General features: G+C 37.4%; 1 protein-coding gene across 2 annotated transcripts; it reads right to left on the minus strand.

The window, feature by feature from the left end:
* Window positions 1–351: 351 nt before the first annotated feature.
* Window positions 352–23,639, minus strand: capn12 (calpain 12). Of its 2 annotated transcripts, XM_077194537.1 has the most exons (22): window positions 23,531–23,625; window positions 23,353–23,438; window positions 22,244–22,313; window positions 19,918–20,036; window positions 16,880–17,013; window positions 16,461–16,632; window positions 16,051–16,134; window positions 15,434–15,519; window positions 15,268–15,345; window positions 14,613–14,788; window positions 13,532–13,791; window positions 13,122–13,133; window positions 12,805–13,013; window positions 11,766–11,802; window positions 11,597–11,671; window positions 11,442–11,487; window positions 10,876–10,937; window positions 7,180–7,248; window positions 6,817–6,895; window positions 5,959–6,075; window positions 2,763–2,815; window positions 352–1,171 (listed from the first exon to the last, which is right to left on the minus strand). In XM_077194537.1, the coding sequence occupies exons 3-22, from the start codon at window positions 22,275–22,277 to the stop codon at window positions 1,145–1,147; spliced, it is 1,929 nt and encodes a 642-aa protein (XP_077050652.1). In that variant the 5' UTR covers window positions 22,278–22,313; window positions 23,353–23,438; window positions 23,531–23,625; the 3' UTR covers window positions 352–1,144. The 2 variants fall into 2 exon arrangements, with proteins under 2 accessions (XP_077050652.1, XP_077050651.1); XM_077194536.1 differs by having other exon boundaries at window positions 23,353–23,639.
* Window positions 23,640–24,659: the final 1,020 nt, after the last annotated feature.

A 24,659-nucleotide genomic window follows, 5' to 3' on the forward strand; every position in this document is an offset into this window, starting at 1 on the left:
TGTGTGAGCGAGCGCAAGTTACGCGAGGAGGAGGAAGCAGATTGTGAGAATGAGACAGTTACTAGAGAGCTGGAGGGATGGATGCAGGGAGAGCGTAGCGGAGGAGGGAGCGATGGCGTGATGACGCTGTGCGTGGCGTCAGAGCGATAAGAATAGAGCCGGTGCGTGCAGGGCTGCTGAGACATCGCTTTTAATACCCACAGCTACTATCTCGCTCGCTGAACAATGTGTGTGTGTGTGTGTGTGTGTGTGTGTGAGAGAGAGAGAGAGAGAGAGAGAGAGAGAGAGAGAGAGTGTGTGGGGCGATAGGCTATACGCACAGAAAAAAATTAATATAGAAATGCCCTGTGATGAGAGATTATGACTTGGTGGTTTTATATTTGGAAGCAAAAAAACATTCTTGACTTTTGAAGGCATTAAGCAGAGGTACATAATGTTCATAAGAGGGAAAAAGTACAAGAGGAAGTACGAGTCATGCTGTACGAATGGGAAAAAAAATGCAATTAGGCTGCTTGTTACAAGGGATATATCAACATTTGCTGCCACTAAATCACACGAAATTAGCAGGTTAAATTGGCAGCTCTATTAATAAAAAGTATAAATGTGTTACAATGCTTTATATATATATATATTTACCTTCATTAGAAACCCTTAAGTATTTCTTTCATGTGTGGAAGACAAAGGTAGATATTTAGCAAAATGTCCAAGCTGCTCTTTTCCTTGCAATGAGAGTGAATGGTGATCACAACTGTAGCAAAAATAGTAACTTGGACATTCTGCTTAAATAACTTCTTTTGCTCCACAGAAGAAAAAGTGTTATATGGGTTTGGAACGACATGAGGGTGAGTAAATGATGATAAAATGTTAAATTACAAGTGAAAAATCTCTTTAGAATATCTTAAATGTAAATGTATGTGGGGTAAGGGGGGTGAAATGTTTTGTATCCAGGCGGTTTTGAACTACTTGGTCATAGACCCCAACTGATGAAGCAGTGAGTGGGTTGATGCAACTGTAGGGCAAATGTCCACTGATCACATATGAGATAGAAGGGGAGAGATGTAGGAGACGTAGACCCAGGTGGATGACGTCAGAGTAGTCTTGGCCTAGCAGAACTGTCCCGCTGAGGTGTCGGGTCTGGACAGGCTCACACAGCCAACAGCCTGAGCAGCCACTGCACAGAGATCAGAGAAACAATTCAGTAAACATGCTGTGCACACTAATGAATATATGCTTATATTGTACATACATGCTATAGATACATATAACCTTAGGGATAGTTCATCTAAAATGTCATTTCTGTCATGACAACTCTGGGGGTGTTTGGCATGGTAATGGATATGACAATGTTGATGTGTTTGGTCTTGGCGAAATAGATCTGCTACAATGCTGCAGATCAAGTACAGGACTTGCTACTGCCAATACACACATGACACGCTGCTGTGAGCAAGACATGCTGCTGCTGCTGCTGTACAATATAGTGTACATAAATTACCAGTAGCAAATTTATACAGGTGGAGCTGGGGAAGGTGGAGGGTTTCAGAAAGTGTGCTGCAACTGCTACAGCAAATGCTGACCAAGTGTTTGAAGGTTGAGCAGTGAGCTCATTGGCTACTGATACATCAGCTGTGCCCTATAGAGAATGATGTAACTGCAAGAAGATTGAGTTAAGGCTCTATTGGCCTGCAATATCTAGAGTTACATGACAGAACTTTGAATTTATCCCTCTGGTGCTCTTTGCTTATGTTTTGGTTTTTTAGAATTTTTTACTTCATCAGATTGGTACGAAACTTGGTAAAGGTTTTGGCACTTGCTTTGTGAACACACACAGAAATAATATAATTGGGAAATAATTTTAATTTTAATCTTAAACGTTTGGTAATCCGCCCAAACAAAATCTTACTGAAAGCTTTTTTTCTTTTTTGAGTTTAAGCCAAAATTGGAACACAACTTGGATTTGATTATCTCGCAGTTTTAGAGTAAAAAATGTTTTGGAAAATACATATTTCATATAAAAATTTAAAATAGTATTTTTGTGTCTTCTTAAAAGTGTCGTCTTTAAAAAGAGACCAAACTTAAGTCTGTGCTCCAAAGCATTCAAGATTAATGATGATTTAACTACTGCGCAAATATAATTTAGTACCATAAAAACCCCTCAAAACATACAAAATATTAAATAAAAAACATCATAGAATCAAAATTTATTTATTTCATAAAAAAAGAATCGGTCATTTTTGAGCGCCATGTGAAAAGCACCCGAGGTTTTTTACTCACATGTTGATCTAAACCCGTATTACTTTCTTTCTTCTGTGGAATATAAAAATATTTTGAAAAATGTTAGTAACCAAAGAAAAACTAAGAGACATTTCTCTTTTATGTCCCACATAAGAAAGAAAAACAGAACGACATGAGGGAAAATTATGACAGAAATTTGGATGAACTATCCTTTTAAACCATTTCTAGGATTTAAGAAATTGAAATAGGATTTATTTATTTTAGTATTAATATGAATAATATACATTTAAAAAATCACACAGCTTGCCTTGTTTACTGTACTTTTATTGACTATACATATCTGTAATATCTGTAATCTGACTATATATCAAATTGATATTGACTATAACTGGACATCCTGTGTGTGATTGATATCATGATTTAGTGTGAATCATTTTAACATCAGTCAGAGGGGATTCGAAGATGACTGTGGAAGAGATTGAAAGAATTGAGCTGGTTTTCACAAACAAGGCAGTTGGAGAAGATCTTACAGCGTTGATGCCATTGTCCTTCACCTCTGGGTTGGTCTCCGACTCGTAAAGATCTGAGAAGAAACAATCAGCAAGCTGAATCCTCCCAATTAACATGTTTACAGACAATGCGTACACACTCGCATCACTGATAATGACGTCACGGACATCGTCTCGACAGCTTTGAAGCTTGCCAATAAACATCATGATGAGATGCAGTGCTACATGATTATATTTACCTTCACACTGGATGCAGACAGCGATAACCATATGTAAATGGTCATACTGTAAATTCAATCTAGACAAAATGACTACATATAATCAGTGCCTACTTTAAAAGGTACAAATTTCTAATAAGTAGCTTAGGAAAAAGTGGCATTTATGCACTTAAAATCCATCAGATGAAGGTTTCTAAGGCCCTGTTTACACCTGGTATTAAGATGCATTTTGGTCGATCGGGACCTAAAACAACACTTCTTCTAGTGTTGATTGATGGTCAGCTGGTCTGGTTATCCTAAATTAGATTTATTTGCTTTAAATTATGTTTGTTTGTATATGCCAACTGTGATTTTTTTTAATTGTCTGTGAGCTCGCTGCAAACTACTTTCCCTATGGGGATAAATAAACACTACTACTACTACTAGGTAGTCGAAAACACTCATGTGTTCGAAAAGCTGCAAAAGAGACCTACTCTCCGCCTACTGACCTAATGCATGAACATTATGGGAAGTGACTAGCCAGACGGGATTTAAACTTTGTCGGCTGGAGACACAAGTTTGGTTTGAAGAAGGAAAATGTACCAAGCACAATGTTCTCTCACCATTCCTGATTTCTAACACACACTCACAGCGTTCGGCTGGTCTTGCGTCTGTCAGAAACTAAAGCTGATGTTCTCCGTGTGTTTCCCTGTCGTCTCCAGTCGTGTTCATATGTAAATTGCATGAGCTTATTTTTGTACATTAGATCGAAAGATCTGAAAAAACCCTTACATTTCCCCGCTCATAGACCCTCCACTCGAAGGAATCAGGACAGAAGTGATTGAAAGTGGACGAAAGAGATTGAAACACAAGCAGTAAACGGGAATGTGTCTCCCTCGTCTACTTGTGATCCAATCGACCAAAACGCATTTTAATACCAGGTGTAAACGGCCTCGGTAAACAGGATGTGACACGATCATTGGATTCGGATGTGCATTGTTGCCTTCCTACCTCTGTATGCTGCCATAGATTCACACTGAACACAAGAAACTTTGAACCCTTCATCTGAAAGGACTCTATAGACCAGGAAATGTTTTTCCAGTCTTCTACTGACAAGTTTTGGTGAGTTTGTGTCCACTGTAGCCTCAGTGTCCTATTCTTAGCAGACAGGAGTAGAACATGACCTTCTGCTGCTGAACGTCCACTGCCTCATTTGACATGCTGTGTGTGTTTAGAAAGCATAGGTTCTGCATAGCGCTGCTGTAACGTCTGGTTATTTCAGTTACTGTCACCTTCCTGTCTGCTTGAACCAGTCTGTTCATTCCCCTCTGACCTCTCTGAATATGAAGGCATTTTTATCCACAGCACTGGATGTTTTTGTGTTTTTTACACCATTCTCTGCAGATTCTAGAGACCACCATGAACAAAAGATCGGCAGGTTTTGAGAAACTAAAACCACATGAGCATGAGCAATCATTTTTACGGTCAAAGTCACTTAGATTATATTCCTTTTTATATTCTGTTTTTTAGTTTGAACAAAAACTGATTGTCATTCAAATGTGTAAATGCCTTTATGCACTGATACGCTGCTGCACTATTGGCTGTTTGGAATATTTGCATTAACAAGCCGGTGTACCTCATAAAGTGTCCACTGAGTTCACATCGTGTGACACATCCTAAAGTTCAAAAGTTTGGGGCTGGTAAACATTTTTTTAAAATTGTTTTTGAAGGCTCTTATGCTCACCAAGGATGCAATTATTTGATCAAATGAGTACAGTAAAAACAGTAATATTGTGAAATATTATTACAATTATTACAATATTATTACTGTGAAGCGAAGCTTAATCTTCAGCATCATTCAGAAATCTTTCTAATATGCTGATTTGAAACATTTCTTATTATTGTATATGTTGAAAACAATCGTGCTGCATAAAGGTGCAGTATGTAAGAATGACAACTAGTGGTCGAAATAGGTACTGCAGTCGGATTCAAAATATCGGAGATCGTCGTTTCTCCCGCCACCTGCTCCTCAGACTGGACGGCGCTCTCACGGGTTGCCAGTTTGAGCTCACGCAACAGGAACGAGCGCAATGGACAATGACAATTGGCAATGTGCAATATCACAGACCAAAACAATAACAAACATTCCAGCCTGGAAACGCACCTTTCAAAGTAAAATAACTGGCTGTAGAAGTGTTTTTCAGAGAAACAAGTATGTGAACTTAACATGTTTCTTCAACATATACAAACATATTATGGTATTTATGCTTTAGTAGAGTGAAAAGTTACATACAGCACCTTTAATATTTTAATATTATCTTAATACTTTGATGAATAGAAAGTTCAAAAGAACAGAATTTATTTAAAATAGAAATCTTTTGATTTGAAACATTCTAAATGTCTTTACTGTCACATTTGATCAGTTTATTGCATCCTTGTGGAGTAAAAGCATTAGTTTCTTTCAAAAAATCATACTTAGCATACAACTGTATTGTATGCTACCTTCAAATTACGAGTCACTTTCTGAATTTTAGGCATTTTAATATAAAAATTATACCAGTTCTGATCCTAAATAATTTAAAAGGCTATAAAATTTAGTCAGAATGCATTTTGTTTACTGTTGATAAAGAATGGAAATAAAGGTTGCCAGAAAACACTACTTGCATGACGAAAATACACTGTAAGAAAAACATCTATAGAAAAATGGAAAAGGTACTGGTGATCTTCTGCCAGTATATTTATTTTTGAAGTTATTTTGATTTTTGAAGATTATGAGGGCACATGATTAAGAAAAAAATTATGTGCATGCACAAATAATTTATTATAAATTCTGCCATATTTCATAAAAAAATAAGAATTGTCAATTTTGATTCCATGGTTACTTTAAGTAGTAGACTTAAACACACATTTGTCAGGAGCACAAATAGACAAATTTTAAGTTCCCAGTAAATATGGGTGGTTATTTATTTATTTTTGACTATAGACTACAGTATGGTCTCTCTGGTCATGGAAGGACTTACCGAAGAGCACCTGCAGTCTGGCAACACAAGACACAAAGCCATAGAAGGGCAGGTACTGTTCACCAGCGCCAAACCTCTCCCACAACATCTGCTCCACAACATTGTCACACTCCACACCTGAGGGGAAGAACGGACACAGAAAGAGGGGGAGGGAACGTGAGTGCGGCGGAGAAGTGTAGAGAGTGTACATTTCTCTTTGTATATAAACACAGGGTGTGGTCTTTGTGTATGGCTACATTCACACTGTCTGTTTTGGGATTGACAACCACATTTACTTACAGGTGTGTCTCGAAATGTCCCGTTCGCACTGCAACTTACAGTGGCGCCTCGAATACTGTCTGTATGAACATGCAACGGGAGTCAAGCCTATATTCTCTAACCAGTAACCATTGCGACAGTGAACAAAAGTAATATCAAAGATGGCGACGTCCATAAAACTGAAAAGTCTCATCGCTCTTGAGTCATGAGTTCATCCGTCGTTCTTCCAGTGTTTTGTATGTGGTGGAGATCGGAGCATTTGAGTCATAAGTAGAACAGAAATCTGACAGTTGATCTAAAAGCTTTGTATCTCCATCACACATGGTTAGCAAAACCACACATGAAAGCCTGCAAAACTCAGTTTGTGCAGCACAGAGCGGCTCTCTCGCACTGTATGACATGACAGAAAATTGTTGTTCGGTCCGGTTCTGTTCACAAAGCGCAGGTTTTCTGAGAATTCCTGAACATTTACGGGTGTGAGTTTGGTTATAGAATGCTGTTGTCACTCCCATAAATTACTGAACTGTGTGTGAATGTAACCGTATCAAGGACTCAAATACAGGACTGACAACTGTATTCTGCTGTTGTGTATGTGCTCACCTGCAGCATTCAGAGCCAAACTGAGCTCAAATGGACTCATAGTTCCTGACGAATCCTCATCAAACTGAAAAAAAATAGACTGTGGAAGAAAATAATGTCAGCAAGTAAATTCGCCATGTTTTCTTGGCACTTGAAAGGAAGCCAGTGATCGGGACTTAGCTTCAATGTGACATTGGCACAGAGCTCTAAAGCAATTGACTTCGTCAACAGGATAAACAACAACAACAACATTTCAAGGTCTTTTTGTCTGTGCAAGACGAGCTCCATGTAACCAAACACAACCTGATAATTGTCACAGCTCAGTGTTCTCTAACACTGTGCCAAAGCTCATAGTGACCTTTTCACGCATGAGAACTGAGATACCTGCAGATTGCGTAGGGAGGTGAGCAGCTTCTCTGCTTGAGCTCTGTTAAGACGGCCTCTGCCTCCAGTCTACAGAATATATACCGTTAAGAATATATACAAATAATGGGAGAAAAACTCAAATATTCATTATATATATATATATATATATATATATATATATATATATATATATATATATATATATATATATTGGGGTCGGTAAGATTTTTAATGTTTTTAAAAGAAGTCACTTATGATCACCAAGGCTGCATTTATTTGATTAAGAATACAAAACAAACCCAGTAATATTGTGAAATATTATTTCAATGTAAAACAGCTGTTTTCTATGGGAATATACAGAGTAAAGTCTAATTTATTCCTGCGATCAAAGCTGAATTTTCAGCATCATTACTCCAGTCTTCAGTGTCACATGATCCTTCAGAAATCATTCTAATATGATGATTTGATGCTCAAGAAACATTTATCATTATTATCAATGTTGAAAACAGTTGTGTACCATATTTTTTTTTTTTTTACAATATTTCACAATATTTCTGGGTTTGTTTTGTATTTTTAATCAAATAAATGCAGCCTTGGTGAGCAGAAGAGACTTCTTTTAAAAACATTAAAAATCTTACCGACCCCAAACTTTTGAACGGTAGTTTGAACAGTATATATATAAACACGTGAGCACAGGTGAGACCTGAACAGCACATGTTACTATCTGTGTTTAACATGTTACTAAACTCATTTAAGCTTTGCCAATTTAAACATTCAAGCGCAAGAAGACAAGAAAGTGCACAAATATTGAGTTCTCTTTTAAGTCTTGCACTTTAACTTCACACAAAAATGATGTCAACATTCTGGTCTTGGCAAGTATCCTAGCAAACATAGTAGGTTATGTCTTAAGTGAATGTATACAGTCGCATGTGTATCAGAATCAGTGTATTGGATCCGTGCATTGTGTCTTAAAGTGACAGCAGCCTTATATTCCTGCTGCCTCTGTTTTTAATGTTAATCAAATAACAAAAGACAAGGAAATAATTTACTGCTCTTGGCTGAATAGATTTTGTACCTTTAATAATGATTAATCTTTATTTAATTTACACAGTGAAGATTATATGCAATGTTGTTTTACATTTGATTACTTTATTCAATTTCTGTACCTGAAAAATACTGTTAGATACATGAAAAGCACTATTTTTTTATTTGTTTCTTTGCTCTGTTGTATTAATTTATGCTGATGCTTGTGCTGTTGCCTGCTTGTTTGATTATTTATTATTTATTATTTGACAGCAGTCCTTTTTTCCCTGAACATAGCACATACCGAACTGTACCAAAACTGTGACCCTAAAACCATGATAAAAACCAAACCGTGAGTAATTTGAACTGTTACACACCAGGCTTGTGCAAAATTCAGAATTTCAGAATTGGCCTCCATTCAATTCATGAATTGGAATTTGAATTGAATTGACTCCGCCCCACAGGAAGTTGAATTTAAATTGGAATGACAGGAAGTGGAATTAAATTCATGGCAATTCAAAGAAATTCCACACAGTCACACATAGGGTGACCACCATCAAACAAACCAAATGTGGGACGATTACTAAGTTTGTGTGGGACATGTTACCAACACTAAAACATAACCTGAAACTGTTCTATAATGTCCATTTAACTTAATAAAAACATTTGTATTCTGCATTTCAGCTGATAAAAATACTTTGTTATTTAGTCCCTTCCAGACAACACAATTACATCACAATGTAACATAACAAGTCTTTATTTTACTTGCCATTTAGATTCAACATCACTGAGCAAGGCAGTGGGCATCATGCAGATCACTATTTTTGAAACAGTTCTGACTAAGTCCAACTAAAATCTAACAAAATAAATAATGAACAAATAAAATATAAAACAACATGAAATTAGTTTATTGACAGCCTTATATATTAAGAATATATTACACTAAACACTTTCATATTTTTAGAAAGGATGTGAATTAAAACAACTACAGCAGGCAATAAGTTGATAAATTCTGTTAAATTAAAAATTTAATTTACCGACTTATCCATTTGTTTTCTGACAGGGAGGGAACACATGGAACGAATGACCGCTCAACATTTTGATTGACAACCTACTAGTGACCGTGTTTACTTCTTTCTTTTCAACCATTGGATATGATTTTAAAAACGGCTGTTGTATTTGTACTTCTGATGAAGCGCTGTTAGATACAGGTGAAAAACTACGGCGCAAAAAGAATAAATCAAATGCTTTCTTAAAAAGGCAAAAGAACGCATGCACATTTTCTTAATATGATAATTAAAAACAAACAGACTGATAAAAATGCGGGACATTTTCTCAATATGCGACGTGGGGGACAAGGGGTGAAAATGCTGTGCGGTACAACACAAAGCGTGACGGGTGCTCACCCTAGTCACACAACAGAAAGAATATGTTGAATCTCACATACATTCAGCGTTAGGAAGGTTACTTTGGAAATGTAATTGCTTACTGTTATAAGTTACCCATTATAAATGTGGTTTGGATTATTTTATTTGGATTACCTCATCAATGTAAATCAATTTCCTTTAAATTTGATTAGTAACTAATTCAATTACACATTTTACCTCAGTAATACAACTAAATACAATTACATTCATATATATATATATATATATATATATAAACAAATGTCCACCTAAAATTGTTTTTTTTAGCTGGGAGTCATGTTCTATCATGTTCTGAGTCATGTTCTATCATAATCCACAAAATTACAATTACAATAAATCAAACTTAATTATAGGTTCTGTGACTAGAGCTTTTAACATTCATTGCTGGGGGAAAATATTCCCTGTTAATGTAATCTGTACAAGTGGTTCAAACTAATATCATTTATAGAATATGTAATGCAATCATATCTGACATATACTGTAAAGCTTCATTGTTAAACACTTCACTTAAAATATCTATATGAATTTCTTAGAAATTGTTTTGAATTGCAATTCTGCTTCCTTTAATTCAAATTTGAATTGTAATTCTAGATCCTGTTTTTGACATCAATTCAAATTCAATTCAAATTCAAGAATTGAATAGGAATTTAGGAGTCATTCTCAATTCAATTCTGAATTGTGCACAAGCCTGTTACACACACACACACACACACACACACACACACACACACACACACACACACACACACACACACACACACACACACACACACACACACACACACACACACACACACACACACACACACACACACACAGTTCAAAAGTGCAGGGTCATTTAATAAAAATGTAAGATAACTTATTCTGTTTCAATATTTTAAATGTAATTTATTCCTGTCTTCAGTGTCACATGATCCGTTAGAAATCATTCTAATATGCTGTTTAGCTTTAGAAATATTTACTATTATCATTATTGAAAACAGGTGTGCCACAAAGATTTTTGTGGAAACCATGATACATTTTTTTAAATAAAAATTCAGAAAGAACAGCATTTATTTGAATTAGAAATCTTTTGTAACATTATAAATGTCTTTCATGTCACTTTTGATTAGTTTAATGCATCCTTGCTGAATAAAAGCATTAATTTTTTTCACTAAAAAATCTTATAATAAACCATAAACTTTTAAACAGTAATGTAAAAGGATATGTTAAACATAATAAAAACATTGCATCAAGATGAAACATCAAGATGAAAGAAGGATACATCTTCTCCAAAGATGAGCTGTCTGCAGGTCTCCAGAGGAAGTTCGTAGTCTTTTTCCAGCACTAAAACATAATTAAAACACACAAACAGGAATATGATTTTATAAAGCACTTGTTTTTAAGAGGTCATGGAGAGACTATTCTGACACTTGTTGTGAACCAGAAGCAAACATATGTGTTTACTAATATCATCACAGGAATACTGTTTTTGCAGATGTATTTTTATCACAACTGATTTATTCTGAAACTGAATGTGTCTGATAACAGGGGGTTTATCGCATGTCAACCTATCCCATGTTAAATAAAAGAGCTAGTTTAGATAACTGATATGGATGTTAGTGTCATTTGAGTGTTCAACATATTAAAAGTATAAAAAAATTTTATACAGTAACAGTACTAATCATTTGTTTATGGGTAAAACATATATATAGTTCATATAGTGAATATATAGTTCAGCTTGAGTTAATTCTAGGTGGCACTAAAATACACTTCCACCTTGTGGCCATTAATGGCACAGCAACCATGTTTGCATGACTGACAGCTTGTGCTTAATGTGTAAATCCTGACCTGAATTCATCAGATTCATAAATTGCACAGCATTCACTCTGTCATCCTGGAAAGTGAAAAACAATGACATATTTGAAGACAAGAGTTGTATTTACTAATCAACACTGAATCCCACAAATATTCACACTAGAATGTGATGGGATTGAGATGCTTACAGATCCAGCCTTTTCATCAAACCACTTCTGCACCCTAAACTGGTCCTCAGGTAAGGCCGGCTTTGACATAACCATCTATGGATAATGCAGACAATAACAGACATAATAATAATATCATATTTACGCACAGACGGTTGTTCTTCTTTCTCATTTCAATCTTATATGTTACCACAGAGTAGTTGTTGGTGCAGGGGAAATCCTGGAATCTGTAAAGCAGATTTGAAACTTTCATATGGTTAACCACTGGACAAACATAAACACATAATCACAACAGAAAGCTGACAGAAACACAAGCTCTGCGTCTCAATGTCCATACTCTCCAACAGTGTGTGAGATTAAAATAAGTACGCCCCAAAGCATTGTATGTTGAAAAGAGTATATATGCCAGAAGTCCCTGGAGGGTCTACTTTTTCTAGTGGATGTTTGAAGTGTGGATCCGTCCTCACTATAAAGGACTACAACTATTGCCTAGGCCTACAACCCATACCGCTCTGGAGGAGGAACTACAAACACAAGTAGAAAGTGTTAAAAAACTACAAAACATGGCGGATATGCGCGAGTGAACGCGACCGACGGTGAGAGGTTTAGATAAAGGTTTGAGTGATTAATCAAAGTTTAACCTGATAAAAAAAATTATTGAATCTTATCCGTGATATATTTCATCTGCAAAAACAATGTGGACTTTTATAAAGATCCGTTTGGCCATTAACTTTTAAATGCATCATTATATATTACTATGAGGAGAGCCTCCGCATGAAAGACCCAATACTGCAGATCAACAAGGTTCTGCATTTCTCTCCGATACAGTAGGAAATTAAATGAAATGTGGAGGATTTTACAGGGCTGCCAACTCTCACGCATTGAGCGTGAGACACACGCAATTGACCCAATTCTCACGCTCTCACGCCACACCCCCGATTTCTCACGCTTAAGTGTCAACCCGGTAGGTAAAATGCCTGAAAGATGAGTTTATCTATATATCTACCTGTTGAGCCACTCGCGATCGACTAGTTATACCGCAAATTAGTTAAATATCCCGTAATCTAGAGTAAAGATATTGTGCTCCAAACCTGGCCCAAAGCTTGTCTAATCTTCTGCTACACACTCAAAAGTATCTACTTTTTCTTCACAAAAAGAGTACATACATTTAGGGCGTAGTATAAGTAGGCGAATTGAGACGCAGTAAAGGTGTTTGTTGTTGTTTGTACCCCTGTATGTTGCCGGTTTTGGTGTAAATGCGGAGGAAGAACTCCCCCTGCTGGTTGGGCCTGAAAGTGGAGGCTATGATGGCGTAACCGCCAGGCTCCAGGTGAACCTTCCTCCACACGCTCCTGATGCTCCGGTACTTTCCAGAGCGAGCCACCGCACGGTTGTTGGAGAAGAACTGCTGGTCCAGAGATCCTGGTTTTTCCTGCAGCTAAATGTAGAAAAGATGTGAAAGAGTGTGTATATATTTCAATAGCGTCATGTATTAAGAAATGTTTTAGATGAGTGTTTTATATTCATTATTCATTCAGCCGCTCACCTGAGAGGGGACCTGAAAGAGAGAATGAAGAGGTAAGACGAAGGGGAAATGCAAAAGGGACAGCTGAATATGCATCTCAAGCAAGGGCCTTTAACTCTTTCCCTGCCAGTGTTTTATTTTAAAAAAAGGTTTCCAGCCAGAGCCAGCATTTTTGATCAGATTTGACTTTCATGGCCCCAAAATATTTTGTTTTATGAATATGTGAGCATACAATATATCTAGAGAAAGAATAGACAGAGACGCTTAAAAAAAAAAAACTAGCTTGAACATTTGAATGTGGGTAAGTTTCATAAAAAAAGCAACATTCTTGAGAAAATACCGTTTTTGTCAGAGACTACGGATACAGCATGATGATCAAAACACAGATGGAGTAGACTGAGTCTATCAACACCCCTAAAGCCGTCTCCTACCTTGTAGATGTGAAATGCGATGTAGAGGAAGTTGATTTTATCTTTCTGTCTGCGGTGTTTCTGGAGAAGCTCCACCAGAATCGTGCACTTCTTCTTCTTCTCTCCCTGTTTCCCAGTCTTGATCACAGGAGCCACTAGCCTGACGTCTTCATCCTCTACTCCATCCCCTTCCTCCCCTTCCTCATCCTCTCCATAGTCGTTGTCATCCACATCTTTCTCAGATAGGGTCATCTGGAACTGAGGGTTTTTCCAGAAAGATCCTGCAGGGATGAAATGTAAAGGAGGAATACAGGGAGAAGCAGGTTAAGGGAAGCAGAGGAAGACATTACAGTAAAAAATATTCTTAGAGCAAATAATTAATGCTGAAAAATAATCAAACATTGACTTTATTATTGTCTGAGTGTATATTATATTATTCTCTCACATTCTCATCTTTTTTGACTCCAAGGACCCCCAATAAAATATTGTAGATCTTGGCAACTAGAAAAATTTGAATGTATGCTCATTATAAAAATTTCCATGGATTTTAGCGAGATTTGATTAATTTACATTACTTTTCCAGGTCTAGAAATCACACCTTTAAAATTAGACTGTGTACTCTTAAAACAAGGTTCAATGGCTTCTATACAGAACTCTAAGGTTCTTGACTCAGTTTTAAAGAACACTTAATGCCAAAAAGTTTCTTTATAAAGAAAAAAATTCTGAAATTATTGCATTATACTTTTATGTTTAATAAGTCATTTCAATTATTTTCTAGTGATAAAGTGTGTTTACAAGCTGTTTATTTTATAAAATGTAATTAAAATTAAATATGAATTAAAACAAAATAAATTAGAACTAAATCCATAAAATGATTCCATGCTGGGAATTCCTAGTTCTATATATGAAGAGCCTGACTGAACCCTGAACCCTTTTAAAACTGTGGAAACCCTAGAAATATCTTGACTTTATATATTTTATTGTTTATTGTTTTGTCTAAATGATTTGAAGTCATCTTGAGACCCCCATGGAAGTTCGCTGAGGCCCCCTACTGGGATGAGAGCCGCTGACATAGACTGATTTATATTAAACATGCACTTACTGGGGTATTTTCGGCAGCCCCCTGCAGAGCACATGGGGACCCAGGTGCCTTGATGTGAGCTCAGTGTCCAGGACGGGGTGGCAGTGTCATCGCTCGCCTCCCCTGACATAGAGTCCGGATTCACACTGCACATTTCCACTGTATTAAACAGTCGGCAAAAGTCCTCTACTCCAATCCTGAAAAACACAAGTGCTTATAAAGTCCAGACACAGGCAGATTTGAACTAGATGGGCTGTGTAGGGATGTGGTGACTGTAGTTGCAGTTATTATTAGTAGTAGTCTTAGTAGTGTTATACTGTATACTGTAATTCTTGGTTAATTTAGGTTTGGCAATACTCCACAATAATAAGAGATAGAGAGAGAGAGAGAGAGAGAGAGAGAGAGAATGAGTGTGTGTCTGTGTGTGTGTGTGTGTGTGTGTGTGTGTGTGTGTGTGTGTGTGTGTGTGTGTGTGTGTGTGTGTGTGTAATACAATCAATGGCGCTGTCTACACCGGAAGCACGGGTTGCGTCTTCAGTTAATGATCAGGCTGTACTAAAGCCACTTTATTTTCCCCATTTGTCTGAAATACAATGTTTTTATTTTACAAATATATGTTTGTATGCATGTCCCAAGATGACTATTTGAACAGTGGGAAAGTTACTTGTGTCCCTACCAGAATTCTCCATCGTCAGCTTTGGCCAACTCAAGTTTGGCCTTCTGAGCATTGTCTAGAAAATCCCAGTCTTTACACCTGCACACACACAAACACAAATGCCCAGCCTTTAGCAGCTCTAAGATGCAATGCTGGTAACAAAATGTGCTCATAAAGTCTTTCTCACTTGTCACTCCAGGGTCCACAGTACTCAACAAACCCCCAGGGGTTACGCAGCCTCAGCAGGAAGACCTCTTCAGACACCTTCTGGACCTACACACACACACACACACACACACACACACACACACACACACACACACACGGTGGGTTTTCATGTTTTATGGGGACTTTCCATAGTCATGATGATTTTCTATACTAATCTTCCTGCATTGTTACATTTTCAAAAAACATCACTTAGTATGATTTATAAGCGGTTTTCCATATGGGGACCTAAAAATGTCCCCACAAAGTCAAGGACTTTGGATATTGCCATCTCTCCACACACACACACACACACACGCACACGCGCACGCACACGCACACGCACACATACACACACACACATAAACAGAGCATGTGAAAACCTATTTGGTATTTATTAGGCTCCTAATCTACTAACAAACAGAGATGTTGACTAAAAGCTATTAAAAAACCACTAATTGGATAAATCATTCAAAAACTGTGATGAAACATCCAGATCATTTTTCACCCCAAATTCAAAAGAAACAAATTCTAAAGAAAATAGTCTTTGTGAAATTCCTACAATGTTTATGTTCCTGAATAACAAGGTTATTCCCATACCTTATCTGTATCAGTGATGGCATAAGCATGACCTTTGATGAGACCATCTGATGTCACAATGCCAATGTCCTTCACACTGGTAGCCTGCACACAAAACATATGTGTGTTTAACATGAACACACCCTGCTGAAAAATCCAGCATGAATTGCATGTTGTTCCAGACTGGTTAGATCTGCATAAACCATATAGTGTAGTACAGTATATAGTGTAGTAACCGTGTAGTGCTGATGGACCAGCACAGTCAAACTGTTCTCAAGCTAAACTGATATACTGGTGTAGCTGGTCCACCAGCACTCCTGCTTCACATGCTGGTCCTATAGCATGCAAAACATACCTTAAGATAATTTTCAGCAGGGAAATCATGGCTAGGATTAGGATTATGGTCATATACTGTGAATATGTGTGTGTACATGTATGAAGCAGCTGATCAGACTGCTCCTGGCCAGGGCAGCAGTGATGGCTCTCCAGAGCATGCGTGGGGGTCGAGAAGACACCGGGAGGGAGTAGGCAATACCCCCTGTGAAATCCTCCATTCCCTCGGAGATAATCCCTCCTTTCAGACTGCCATAAGAACCAATCAGCCTTTAAGAACAGACAGACAGAGAGAGACACACACACACATTAATAATTGGCTTCTATTGGTTGGACTGATTCCACATTAATTACTCGAAATCCATCGATGGTATTTGATGATTTTTAACAACTGGATGTACTTTCTAAAAATATCAGTCCTAAAATAACGCAAAGAAACAATGGCCATCACGTGAGCGGTGTCACTAATGAATAGTCACAAGCCCACACAGTCGAGGACACATATGCTGGAACTGACTTGGCATAAGCTTTCTCCACCAGGGCGCTCCAGAACTCGTTGGTGGTGCGAGAGTAGCTGAAAAGCAGACGGCCCTCTCTCACAGGCAGCCTGTCATCCACTACCACCTCCACCCACTCACCATACTGCCAGAACTACACCACACACAGAGAGAGAGAGAGAGAGAGAGAACAGGGTTACATTTGCTCTGTACAAGCACATTCGGGTGCTGATGCACCTGAAAAACTGGGATGCTTTACAAAGCATCTTTTCAGTTTGAGCCAGTATATTTCCTCTGTTTTAAATGAGTCATATTAGGAGAATCGAACATTTACTTAAAAATTTGCACTACCGTTCAAAAATAGGGGGTTGGTAAGATTTGTATGTTTTTATATGATTTTGTCTTATGATTGCAAAGGCTGCATTTATTAGAACAAAAGGCAAAAATTAGAACAGTAAAATATTATTACAATTTAAAGGTACAATATCTAGCAGTTAAACTGCATGCATTTTGTGGAAGAACATTGTTTTGGTTGTGCTAGTTAATATTTTTGTGGAAACCATGATATACTGTATATATTTTTTCAGGATTCTTTGATGAATACAAAGTTTAAAAAAACACCATTTATTTGAAAGGGAAATCTTGTGTCATGTATTTAATGTCACTTTTGGTTGATTTAATGCATCCTTGCCGAACAAAAAAGCCTTAATTTCATTCTTTCTTTAACAAATAAAAATACTGACCCAAACGTTTAAACGATAGAGTACTTTAATTTACATAAAAGTCATAAAGGCACAAAAACAGACTATTTAGGGTGGAAAATATTAATGAAAAACTAAATTATGACTTTTTTGGTGTAAAACACTTTATTCATATTAATAATGAATGTAATGAAACTGTATGAATGACCCCTTAAACGTGAAGCTGAAAGACTTTATGTGATGTTAGACATGCAAGAATGGACGTGTAGCACTGCACTGTGTGTGTGTCCACATGTCTGTGTCCATGTCCTTGGGCTACAGTAACAAGCCTAGACATTTCAGGAATCGTCCACCAATCAACAGTCCTCTAACTCCATGTTTTCTCATTTCTCTCCTGTCACTTTCTTTCTTTCCTCCTCCTGGATCAGGTCAAGTCATGTTGCACATACCTCTTTAGCTTCCGAATACAGGTGAAATGTAATTATATAATGAGAATGGCATAACAATTACATAACGCTGAGCAACCTTCCATAAGAGCTCTTCAGTGCTAATATGTTTTGATTGTTTAATTAACTGTGGTGTTATCTCACAAGTTTAACCTCAGTTCATAACCACGCACACAACAGCACACGAGCCATGAGAGCTGTAGTGGCTTGTTTTATTGTAAGGCTTCAAGGTGAACTCTCTGAAACAAATAACATTGCAGTAATAATTACAGACTACTCGCAGTAGTTTATTCGTCACTTTGTGCTTCAGAACAAAAAACCCTGAGGAGTAGGTGAGAAAAATGTCAGAGGGTAATTTATTAATCATATATACCTTGTCTCATTGTATTAGAGCAACCTCTTATTGAAAGATGCACATGAAAAAGTGAACAGCTAAGTTTTTGTTTTGTATAGGTTTTTTTTTTTATTTTTGCAATTTTTTACATTGTGTTTGAAGTGGAATTTGTCGGTGAACTTATCGAAGTCTAAAAATATATATCACACTTGAAATTATAGAATTGTGATAGAATTATGCATTAGTAAATGTTTTTGTTTTTCTAATTTACTATATAATTATGTGCCTATTATTTTCCTCTGTCTCATTTATCTTTTTCTAGAGAACAGCTTAAAGGAGCTATATGTGAACAGCTTGTAACGAAACTTAAAAAACGAGACCTTCCACAACTTCCTACTTGAAACCCTGTAGACTGATTTTTATGTGAAGGATTCGGGTCGTTTTTGCCGGGAAAATCAAAAGCATGTGGCGTTTACGCGCTCCCGAGAGCCTGTCTTCCGTTCAGTGACACATGAAATTAATTCTTAATGTTCAGGATAATTCTGAAAGAGCCATTCTGTACTGTAATGCACTGCAAAGAGATTCATTCACTATAGTCTCACATAGCCAGATCTATATAGTCTATAGTCTATTTTATATAATCAAACTTTAATAACTGTGTAATTTTAAGGACCTCATCTGTCGCCACGATGATGGTGAGTTGCAGAGCTGCTATCATGTTGTCTTGAGCCTCACAGTGGGCCACTTTTTTCAGGCTAACAATAAAAGTGCAGCTTTTTTTTTAGTACGTTTATCTCTCTCGGGTGGTTCCTGCTCAGTAACAAGATGGACAGGATTCCTGAGGGGTGGACAAGTGAAGGCCTATTCTGGCTGTTTGTTCTCAATATCGGTGAAAACATGTAGGAAAACATTTATACATGAAAGCTGGCAACTTTAGGCTCATTGTAATCATTCCAAACTTTGGATTTTATTGACCAATCAGATCATTAGTAGACTAAGCAAATAGGTTTAAGGCTGATTTTAAAGGGGCCTGCAACAAATATACAAACAGAAACACAATGTTCTTTCTCTGTGAATGAAAAACAGACAACTGAATTATGATAATTTGTGCCAATGCGGTGCATGTTTAAAGGGGGAGATGCAGATGTACATGTCATCGGGACAAAGGGAAGATGACAGGAGCTGTTTCTGGAATGAACCTCAGCTGCTAGTGATAGTAAGGTCAAAGAAGACTGATTTTAATTACCATTCCCGAGGACGTACGTATATCGCATCTCCAAATCTAGACGCATAAGCAGACACTCAAGCGAGGATATAAATTCTAGCCTGATTCGAACCTCTCTCAAACCCCCACTTGGACTATAAAAAATGGGCCGCTTTATGTAAAATTCATGGGTTCTTTCACGCTTTCTCTATCAATCACTCATTACAGTCTATGATCTAGTTTTATATAAGATTAAATAGTAACTGTGGGAGAAAAGCATGACATATTTAACTATTTCAAAAGAATAATCTCATAAATTTGTGAGCTTCTCATTACTGTCATTCTTTTATTGTCGGTTTCTTGCTCTCCTTACCCTGAAGCGGAAGATGCCAGCGTAGGATTCACTCAGACTTTGTCCACATGGAACCACTTTGATAAACAGAGTCGGGTGCATGGTGAGACAGGACAGGGCCGCCAGCAGCCAGCAGTTACCTGAAGTACGACACCAAGACAGCACTGTTACACAATCCTCTCAACATTTATGTACAAACACATGACCACAGCCTCAAACACAAAGTGCAAGGTCAAGCTTTGAAGAAGCAGGAGACATGCTGTCTGTCACACGCAGAGACATTCCTCTGTAACAGGTAACAGATGTTCGTTTGCTCCGTGTGGGGGAAACAACACTTCACAAAAAACATACTTAACACACCAGCTCCCATAGGGATAACCCAAAACAGAGCTCTACAACTGAGTACGTCCAATTAATCTTCCGACCGCAAGGAAACGGCCTGAATATGTTGATGTGGAAAGTCACTTGAAAACAAATAATTAAAATTTCTGCTTGAAGTGCTAAGAATAAGGCATTATTTGGGTAGATTTTCATTCAAATGAGATTATTTACATGCGTTTGTTATTCTAGTGATGCGTTGCGATGTTCATATATTATTTAGAGAGGCCATCCAAATCCTGAGTGGCAAAGGCACACTTCATGATTTAAGCTCAGATCCGACTGCTTTGATACAATATGCCCACAGTTCTTCATGTGTGTACACAAGTAAACTTAGAAATGTTGCGTTTCGCAATAAATGGTAGCCAGATGTTGCTGTGACAAAGATAATTATTGCTTAAATAGTACTCTATCCTGGGGGATACCAAAAGAGAAGCAGATTTTTACTGGTAACTTATGTCTGAACAGGACCTTTGTGAAAACATGAAATGTAGGGTAGTGGAATGACCCCCGCCCCAAAGATATCGCTAAATCTGAAACCGACTATATGTCGGTTATATATGTCCCGACTATATATTATGTGAAAAATAGTACGCCAAAAGAGAACTATGTCCGAATACATAGTATTCGAAAAACAATAGGTGAAAAAGTCCCGAAATGACCTACTACTTCCGCCGAGAATTCGATGGACACTTTACTATCCCATGAGGCCACAGGAGGGGATTTGTGATTGGAAGTGAAGTGACACAACTGATGCTGGTAGGTCACATGACAGTTACAACATGGTGGATGTAGTATGTATGAATTTTATTCATACTACCCATATTCATACTATATATAACACGCTTTTTTAACGATCGCCACTGAGACCACGGTTTCGGATGCAGCAAATGTTAAAGAGGTTATTTTTAAAATTTGAACTCTCAACTTGAGCTTCACATTTGTAGAATGCCGTGTCATGCGTGAGACAAAAATGCTGAACAATTCAACAATAAATATATGCATAATTACAAGCAACTAACCCTAAGCCAAACCCTCATCCTAACCCTTACCCTATAGTAAGACCATGTAGTTAATAAGGCTATTATTACTCTTTTCTAATTCTTTGATTTTGCTGTTACATTCATCAAAATGCATGTTAAATGAAACACTGAACTCCTTCAGCAAAAACTCTTATATTGACACAAAGACATTATCAATAATAAGACATCGTATTTACTTATTCATGTTAATTATGCTTTCACTGTATACTTTGTTTCACTGTATAGTTTAAAAGGCACACATTTTTGGTTTGGTGTTGATAAAGTGGTACTTGACCCTTTCTGATGGATCTTTGGGGGTACATTAGACAAAAAAAAAAGGTTGGGAAACACTGAATAAAGCTGAGTATGTAAATGTTTAACATTGTACGTCAACAAAAACACATTCCATCAGCACCAAATCAACGGCATATGTGCAGAGGAAGAGAGAGGCAAAACAATAAAACAATCCCCGCTGTGCACAATAATTGTTATTCTTTAGGTGGGTGGAAACGGGGGCGGGTGAGGGAGGGGGGTACTGATGATGCCAATCCAACCTCTCGCTCCCTCTTTCTTCCCTCTGCTTTCATCCCTCCCTGTCTCTAGTACATTTGTGGTGTTTTTGATGTGCGTTGCCTGCGGCGGCTCGTGTTGCGTCTCTCAGCAGGGACTCAGAGATCGCGCAGTGTCTCGCGGCTACAAGGGCTAGAATAGGGATAGTACATTAAGCATGATGAGGAAGATCTGGGTGGAAGAAGATGGGGGAGGGCATCTGCATGATACGGAGAGGAAGAGTGGGAATGTTGCCAAAGACGGATATTTCTCTGATAGCCCTCATGCCTTGAGGGTGCTTTCGGGTGATTTGGTTTCTGAGAGGTGCAGTAAGGCGTTATCCCATTATCCTGGCATGAAATATGAACAAGCGTGCACTAACACGAGCTTGCACTCACCCAGCTGGCCCTGGCAGATATCGGTGGTGCCCATGGTGCCCTCAACAAAGACAGCATTACTGGTGATTTCCTAAAAAGGGGAGAGGAGATGGGTGTGAGCCAAAAACAATTTGCAAGTACATGCGATGGGTTGATCAAAACATCTGAAAGCATATGCATGCTTAGGAGAACTTTTCAGGTTCAGGGTCTTAAAGGGATAGTTCACCAAAAATGAGAATTCTGTCATCATTTATTCGCCCTCATGTCATTCCAGACCTGTATGACTTTCTTTCTTCTGCTGAACAAAAAAAAAAGCAGAGATTTTGAAGAATGTTTGCAACTAAACTGTTTTGTTTCCCATTGACTTCCATTGTATGGACAAAAAATAGAATAGAAGTTAATGGGAACTGAAATGCTTTGGTTATCAACATTCTTCTAAATATCTTCTTTTGTGTTCCACAGAGGAAAGAAGTTCATTGAGGTTTGGAATGACATGAGAGTGAGTAAATGGTGTATGTATAGGCTACATATACTATATAAGCTTTTTTTTCATCCATTTAACTTTTCTGTTGATTCTACTGAATGTGTTGTCAAATATTCTGTAAGCATAAATACATTTAAAAAGTGGTTGAAAATAATGCAGGTTGTATTTGTGGGTTTACCTTAAACATTTAAGGCAGAGTAACAGAGTAACTGAATTTTCCCTTGAGGTGCAACATCACATTTAATGACCCCATTCTGTCGGCTTTACAAGCTTGTTATCAATGACAATTCCTCCTGTTTTCTGTATCACTCTCTGATGGGACTTTTAATTAGCCTAAATAGTAATTTATTGTAAAATATGGTCAATAATTACTCAAATACACTGTACAAAATTATAAGATCAATAAGTTATGACAAAATATGTTTTTACATTGCTTAATGTAATTTAAGTTGAAATGACTTAAAAATCCAAGTTGATTGTAGCCTACTCTATTTAAGGCAGCAACTTTTTCTTACAGTGTATGTTGTAACCAATTAAATCAATCAGCTGTAAATGAACGGCATAGAAACAATCTGAACCTAAAACACTCTTTCTGGGAAATCAAGCCCCTCTAATGATAAAAAAAAGACTTTTCGCGATAAGTTACCTTTGGGCGCAGCCACTTTACTGCCTTTTTAGGATCAGGATCCGCAGGAATCCCGAGGGAGCTTTGGCTCGCTGCAAACACCGTGTCTGAGAAGAGAAGGGCAGATTTGAGACACTTCTGCAGAAGGAAGTCATAGTCTTGATCCTTGAACTTCACCGGATTATCAATGGAGCCTAACTCAGCCATCTCTTCAGAATCAGATCGTGTCAGTCCTGTCACTCACAGCCTGTGCTCAACTTTCTGAATCTGGGCTTTAGCTCAGTCAGAACCACCCATTCCCAATCCAAATCCCAATCCCCACCCTCCCGAGTTTACTGCCCTGGGAGGCGTAGAAATTTGAGACCTGGAAAAGCCTATATTATAATATCAGACAACATTGTCTTCCTGGGCTGCTAATCGATTTAAATTAATCGTGCTAATATAATTCACAATTCGCAAATGAAAGTTTCGATATCAACATAGCAAGCCATTGAGGGATATTTTCGGGGGGGATTAAAAGATCGACGAATTTATCGAAGAATAGGCGATATATTCTTTCATTTATACAACGGGGAGTTTTATTCGAACAAAACAACAAATTAACATCTGTTATATGTGTGAAATAACGCATTCACCACTAGATGGCACTGCCATGTCACTACCTCAGTTATTTCTACAGTATTCAGAATAAACACGTTAAACCCAAATTCTTCCCAGCTATGTTTTACCAGCCTAATAAAACGACCTTCGTACTATTTGAAAAAGCACATCTGCAGAGTCAATCCTTATTGCATAAGATCCAATTAGAAAGGAAGTGTTTATTTTTAAAGGAAGTGATCATCTAATAATAAATGTATATTTATTTATTTTTACCCTTTTGTTTCATTTGATGTTTAAATTGTTTTACAATCTACAATTTTTGTATCTATTGTGACATTTTATGATATGCCTACTTCCCTATAACGAGTTTTGACCAGACAGTGTCTGAAACCGAAGGCAAATGCCTGTCACGCAAGTGAGCTTTAGAGATAACTAAGACAATATTTGATGATTACAATGCTTATTTCTAGATAGAAATGAAGTCATAAATTTTAAAAAATGAAAGCCTTTTCATTTTATGTAGCTGCTCGGTCAGATGCCATTTTTAATCTTTCCACGAACAGTCAAACTACACAGGATTGTGGGACATTTATTGTAGAAACTGACCTCAGTCACACAACAACACAAGTACTTACGGCCAAAAACAACATAAAATATTAATCTCACAATTCTGACAATTACGAGTTTATATGCTATATCTTGCAATTGTGAGTTTTTTTCTCATAATC

Source organism: Siphateles boraxobius, unplaced genomic scaffold, assembly GCF_051911475.1.
Source record: "Siphateles boraxobius isolate OS27281-9 unplaced genomic scaffold, OSU_SipBor_1 32, whole genome shotgun sequence".
Classification (NCBI taxonomy): Eukaryota; Metazoa; Chordata; class Actinopteri; order Cypriniformes; family Leuciscidae; genus Siphateles; species Siphateles boraxobius.

Bases quoted from the DNA above. Each gene is read 5' to 3' on its own strand.
- capn12 (XM_077194536.1), bottom strand. From the start codon at position 23,538: ATGGCTGAGTTAGGCTCCATTGATAATCCGGTGAAGTTCAAGGATCAA. The intron at 20,037-22,243 runs GTGAGTGCAAGC...GTCGTACTTCAG, and splicing joins TATCTGCCAGGGCCAGCTGG to GTAACTGCTGGCTGCTGGCG. The intron at 17,014-19,917 runs GTAAGGAGAGCA...TGTGTGGTGTAG, and splicing joins CTGGCATCTTCCGCTTCAGG to TTCTGGCAGTATGGTGAGTG.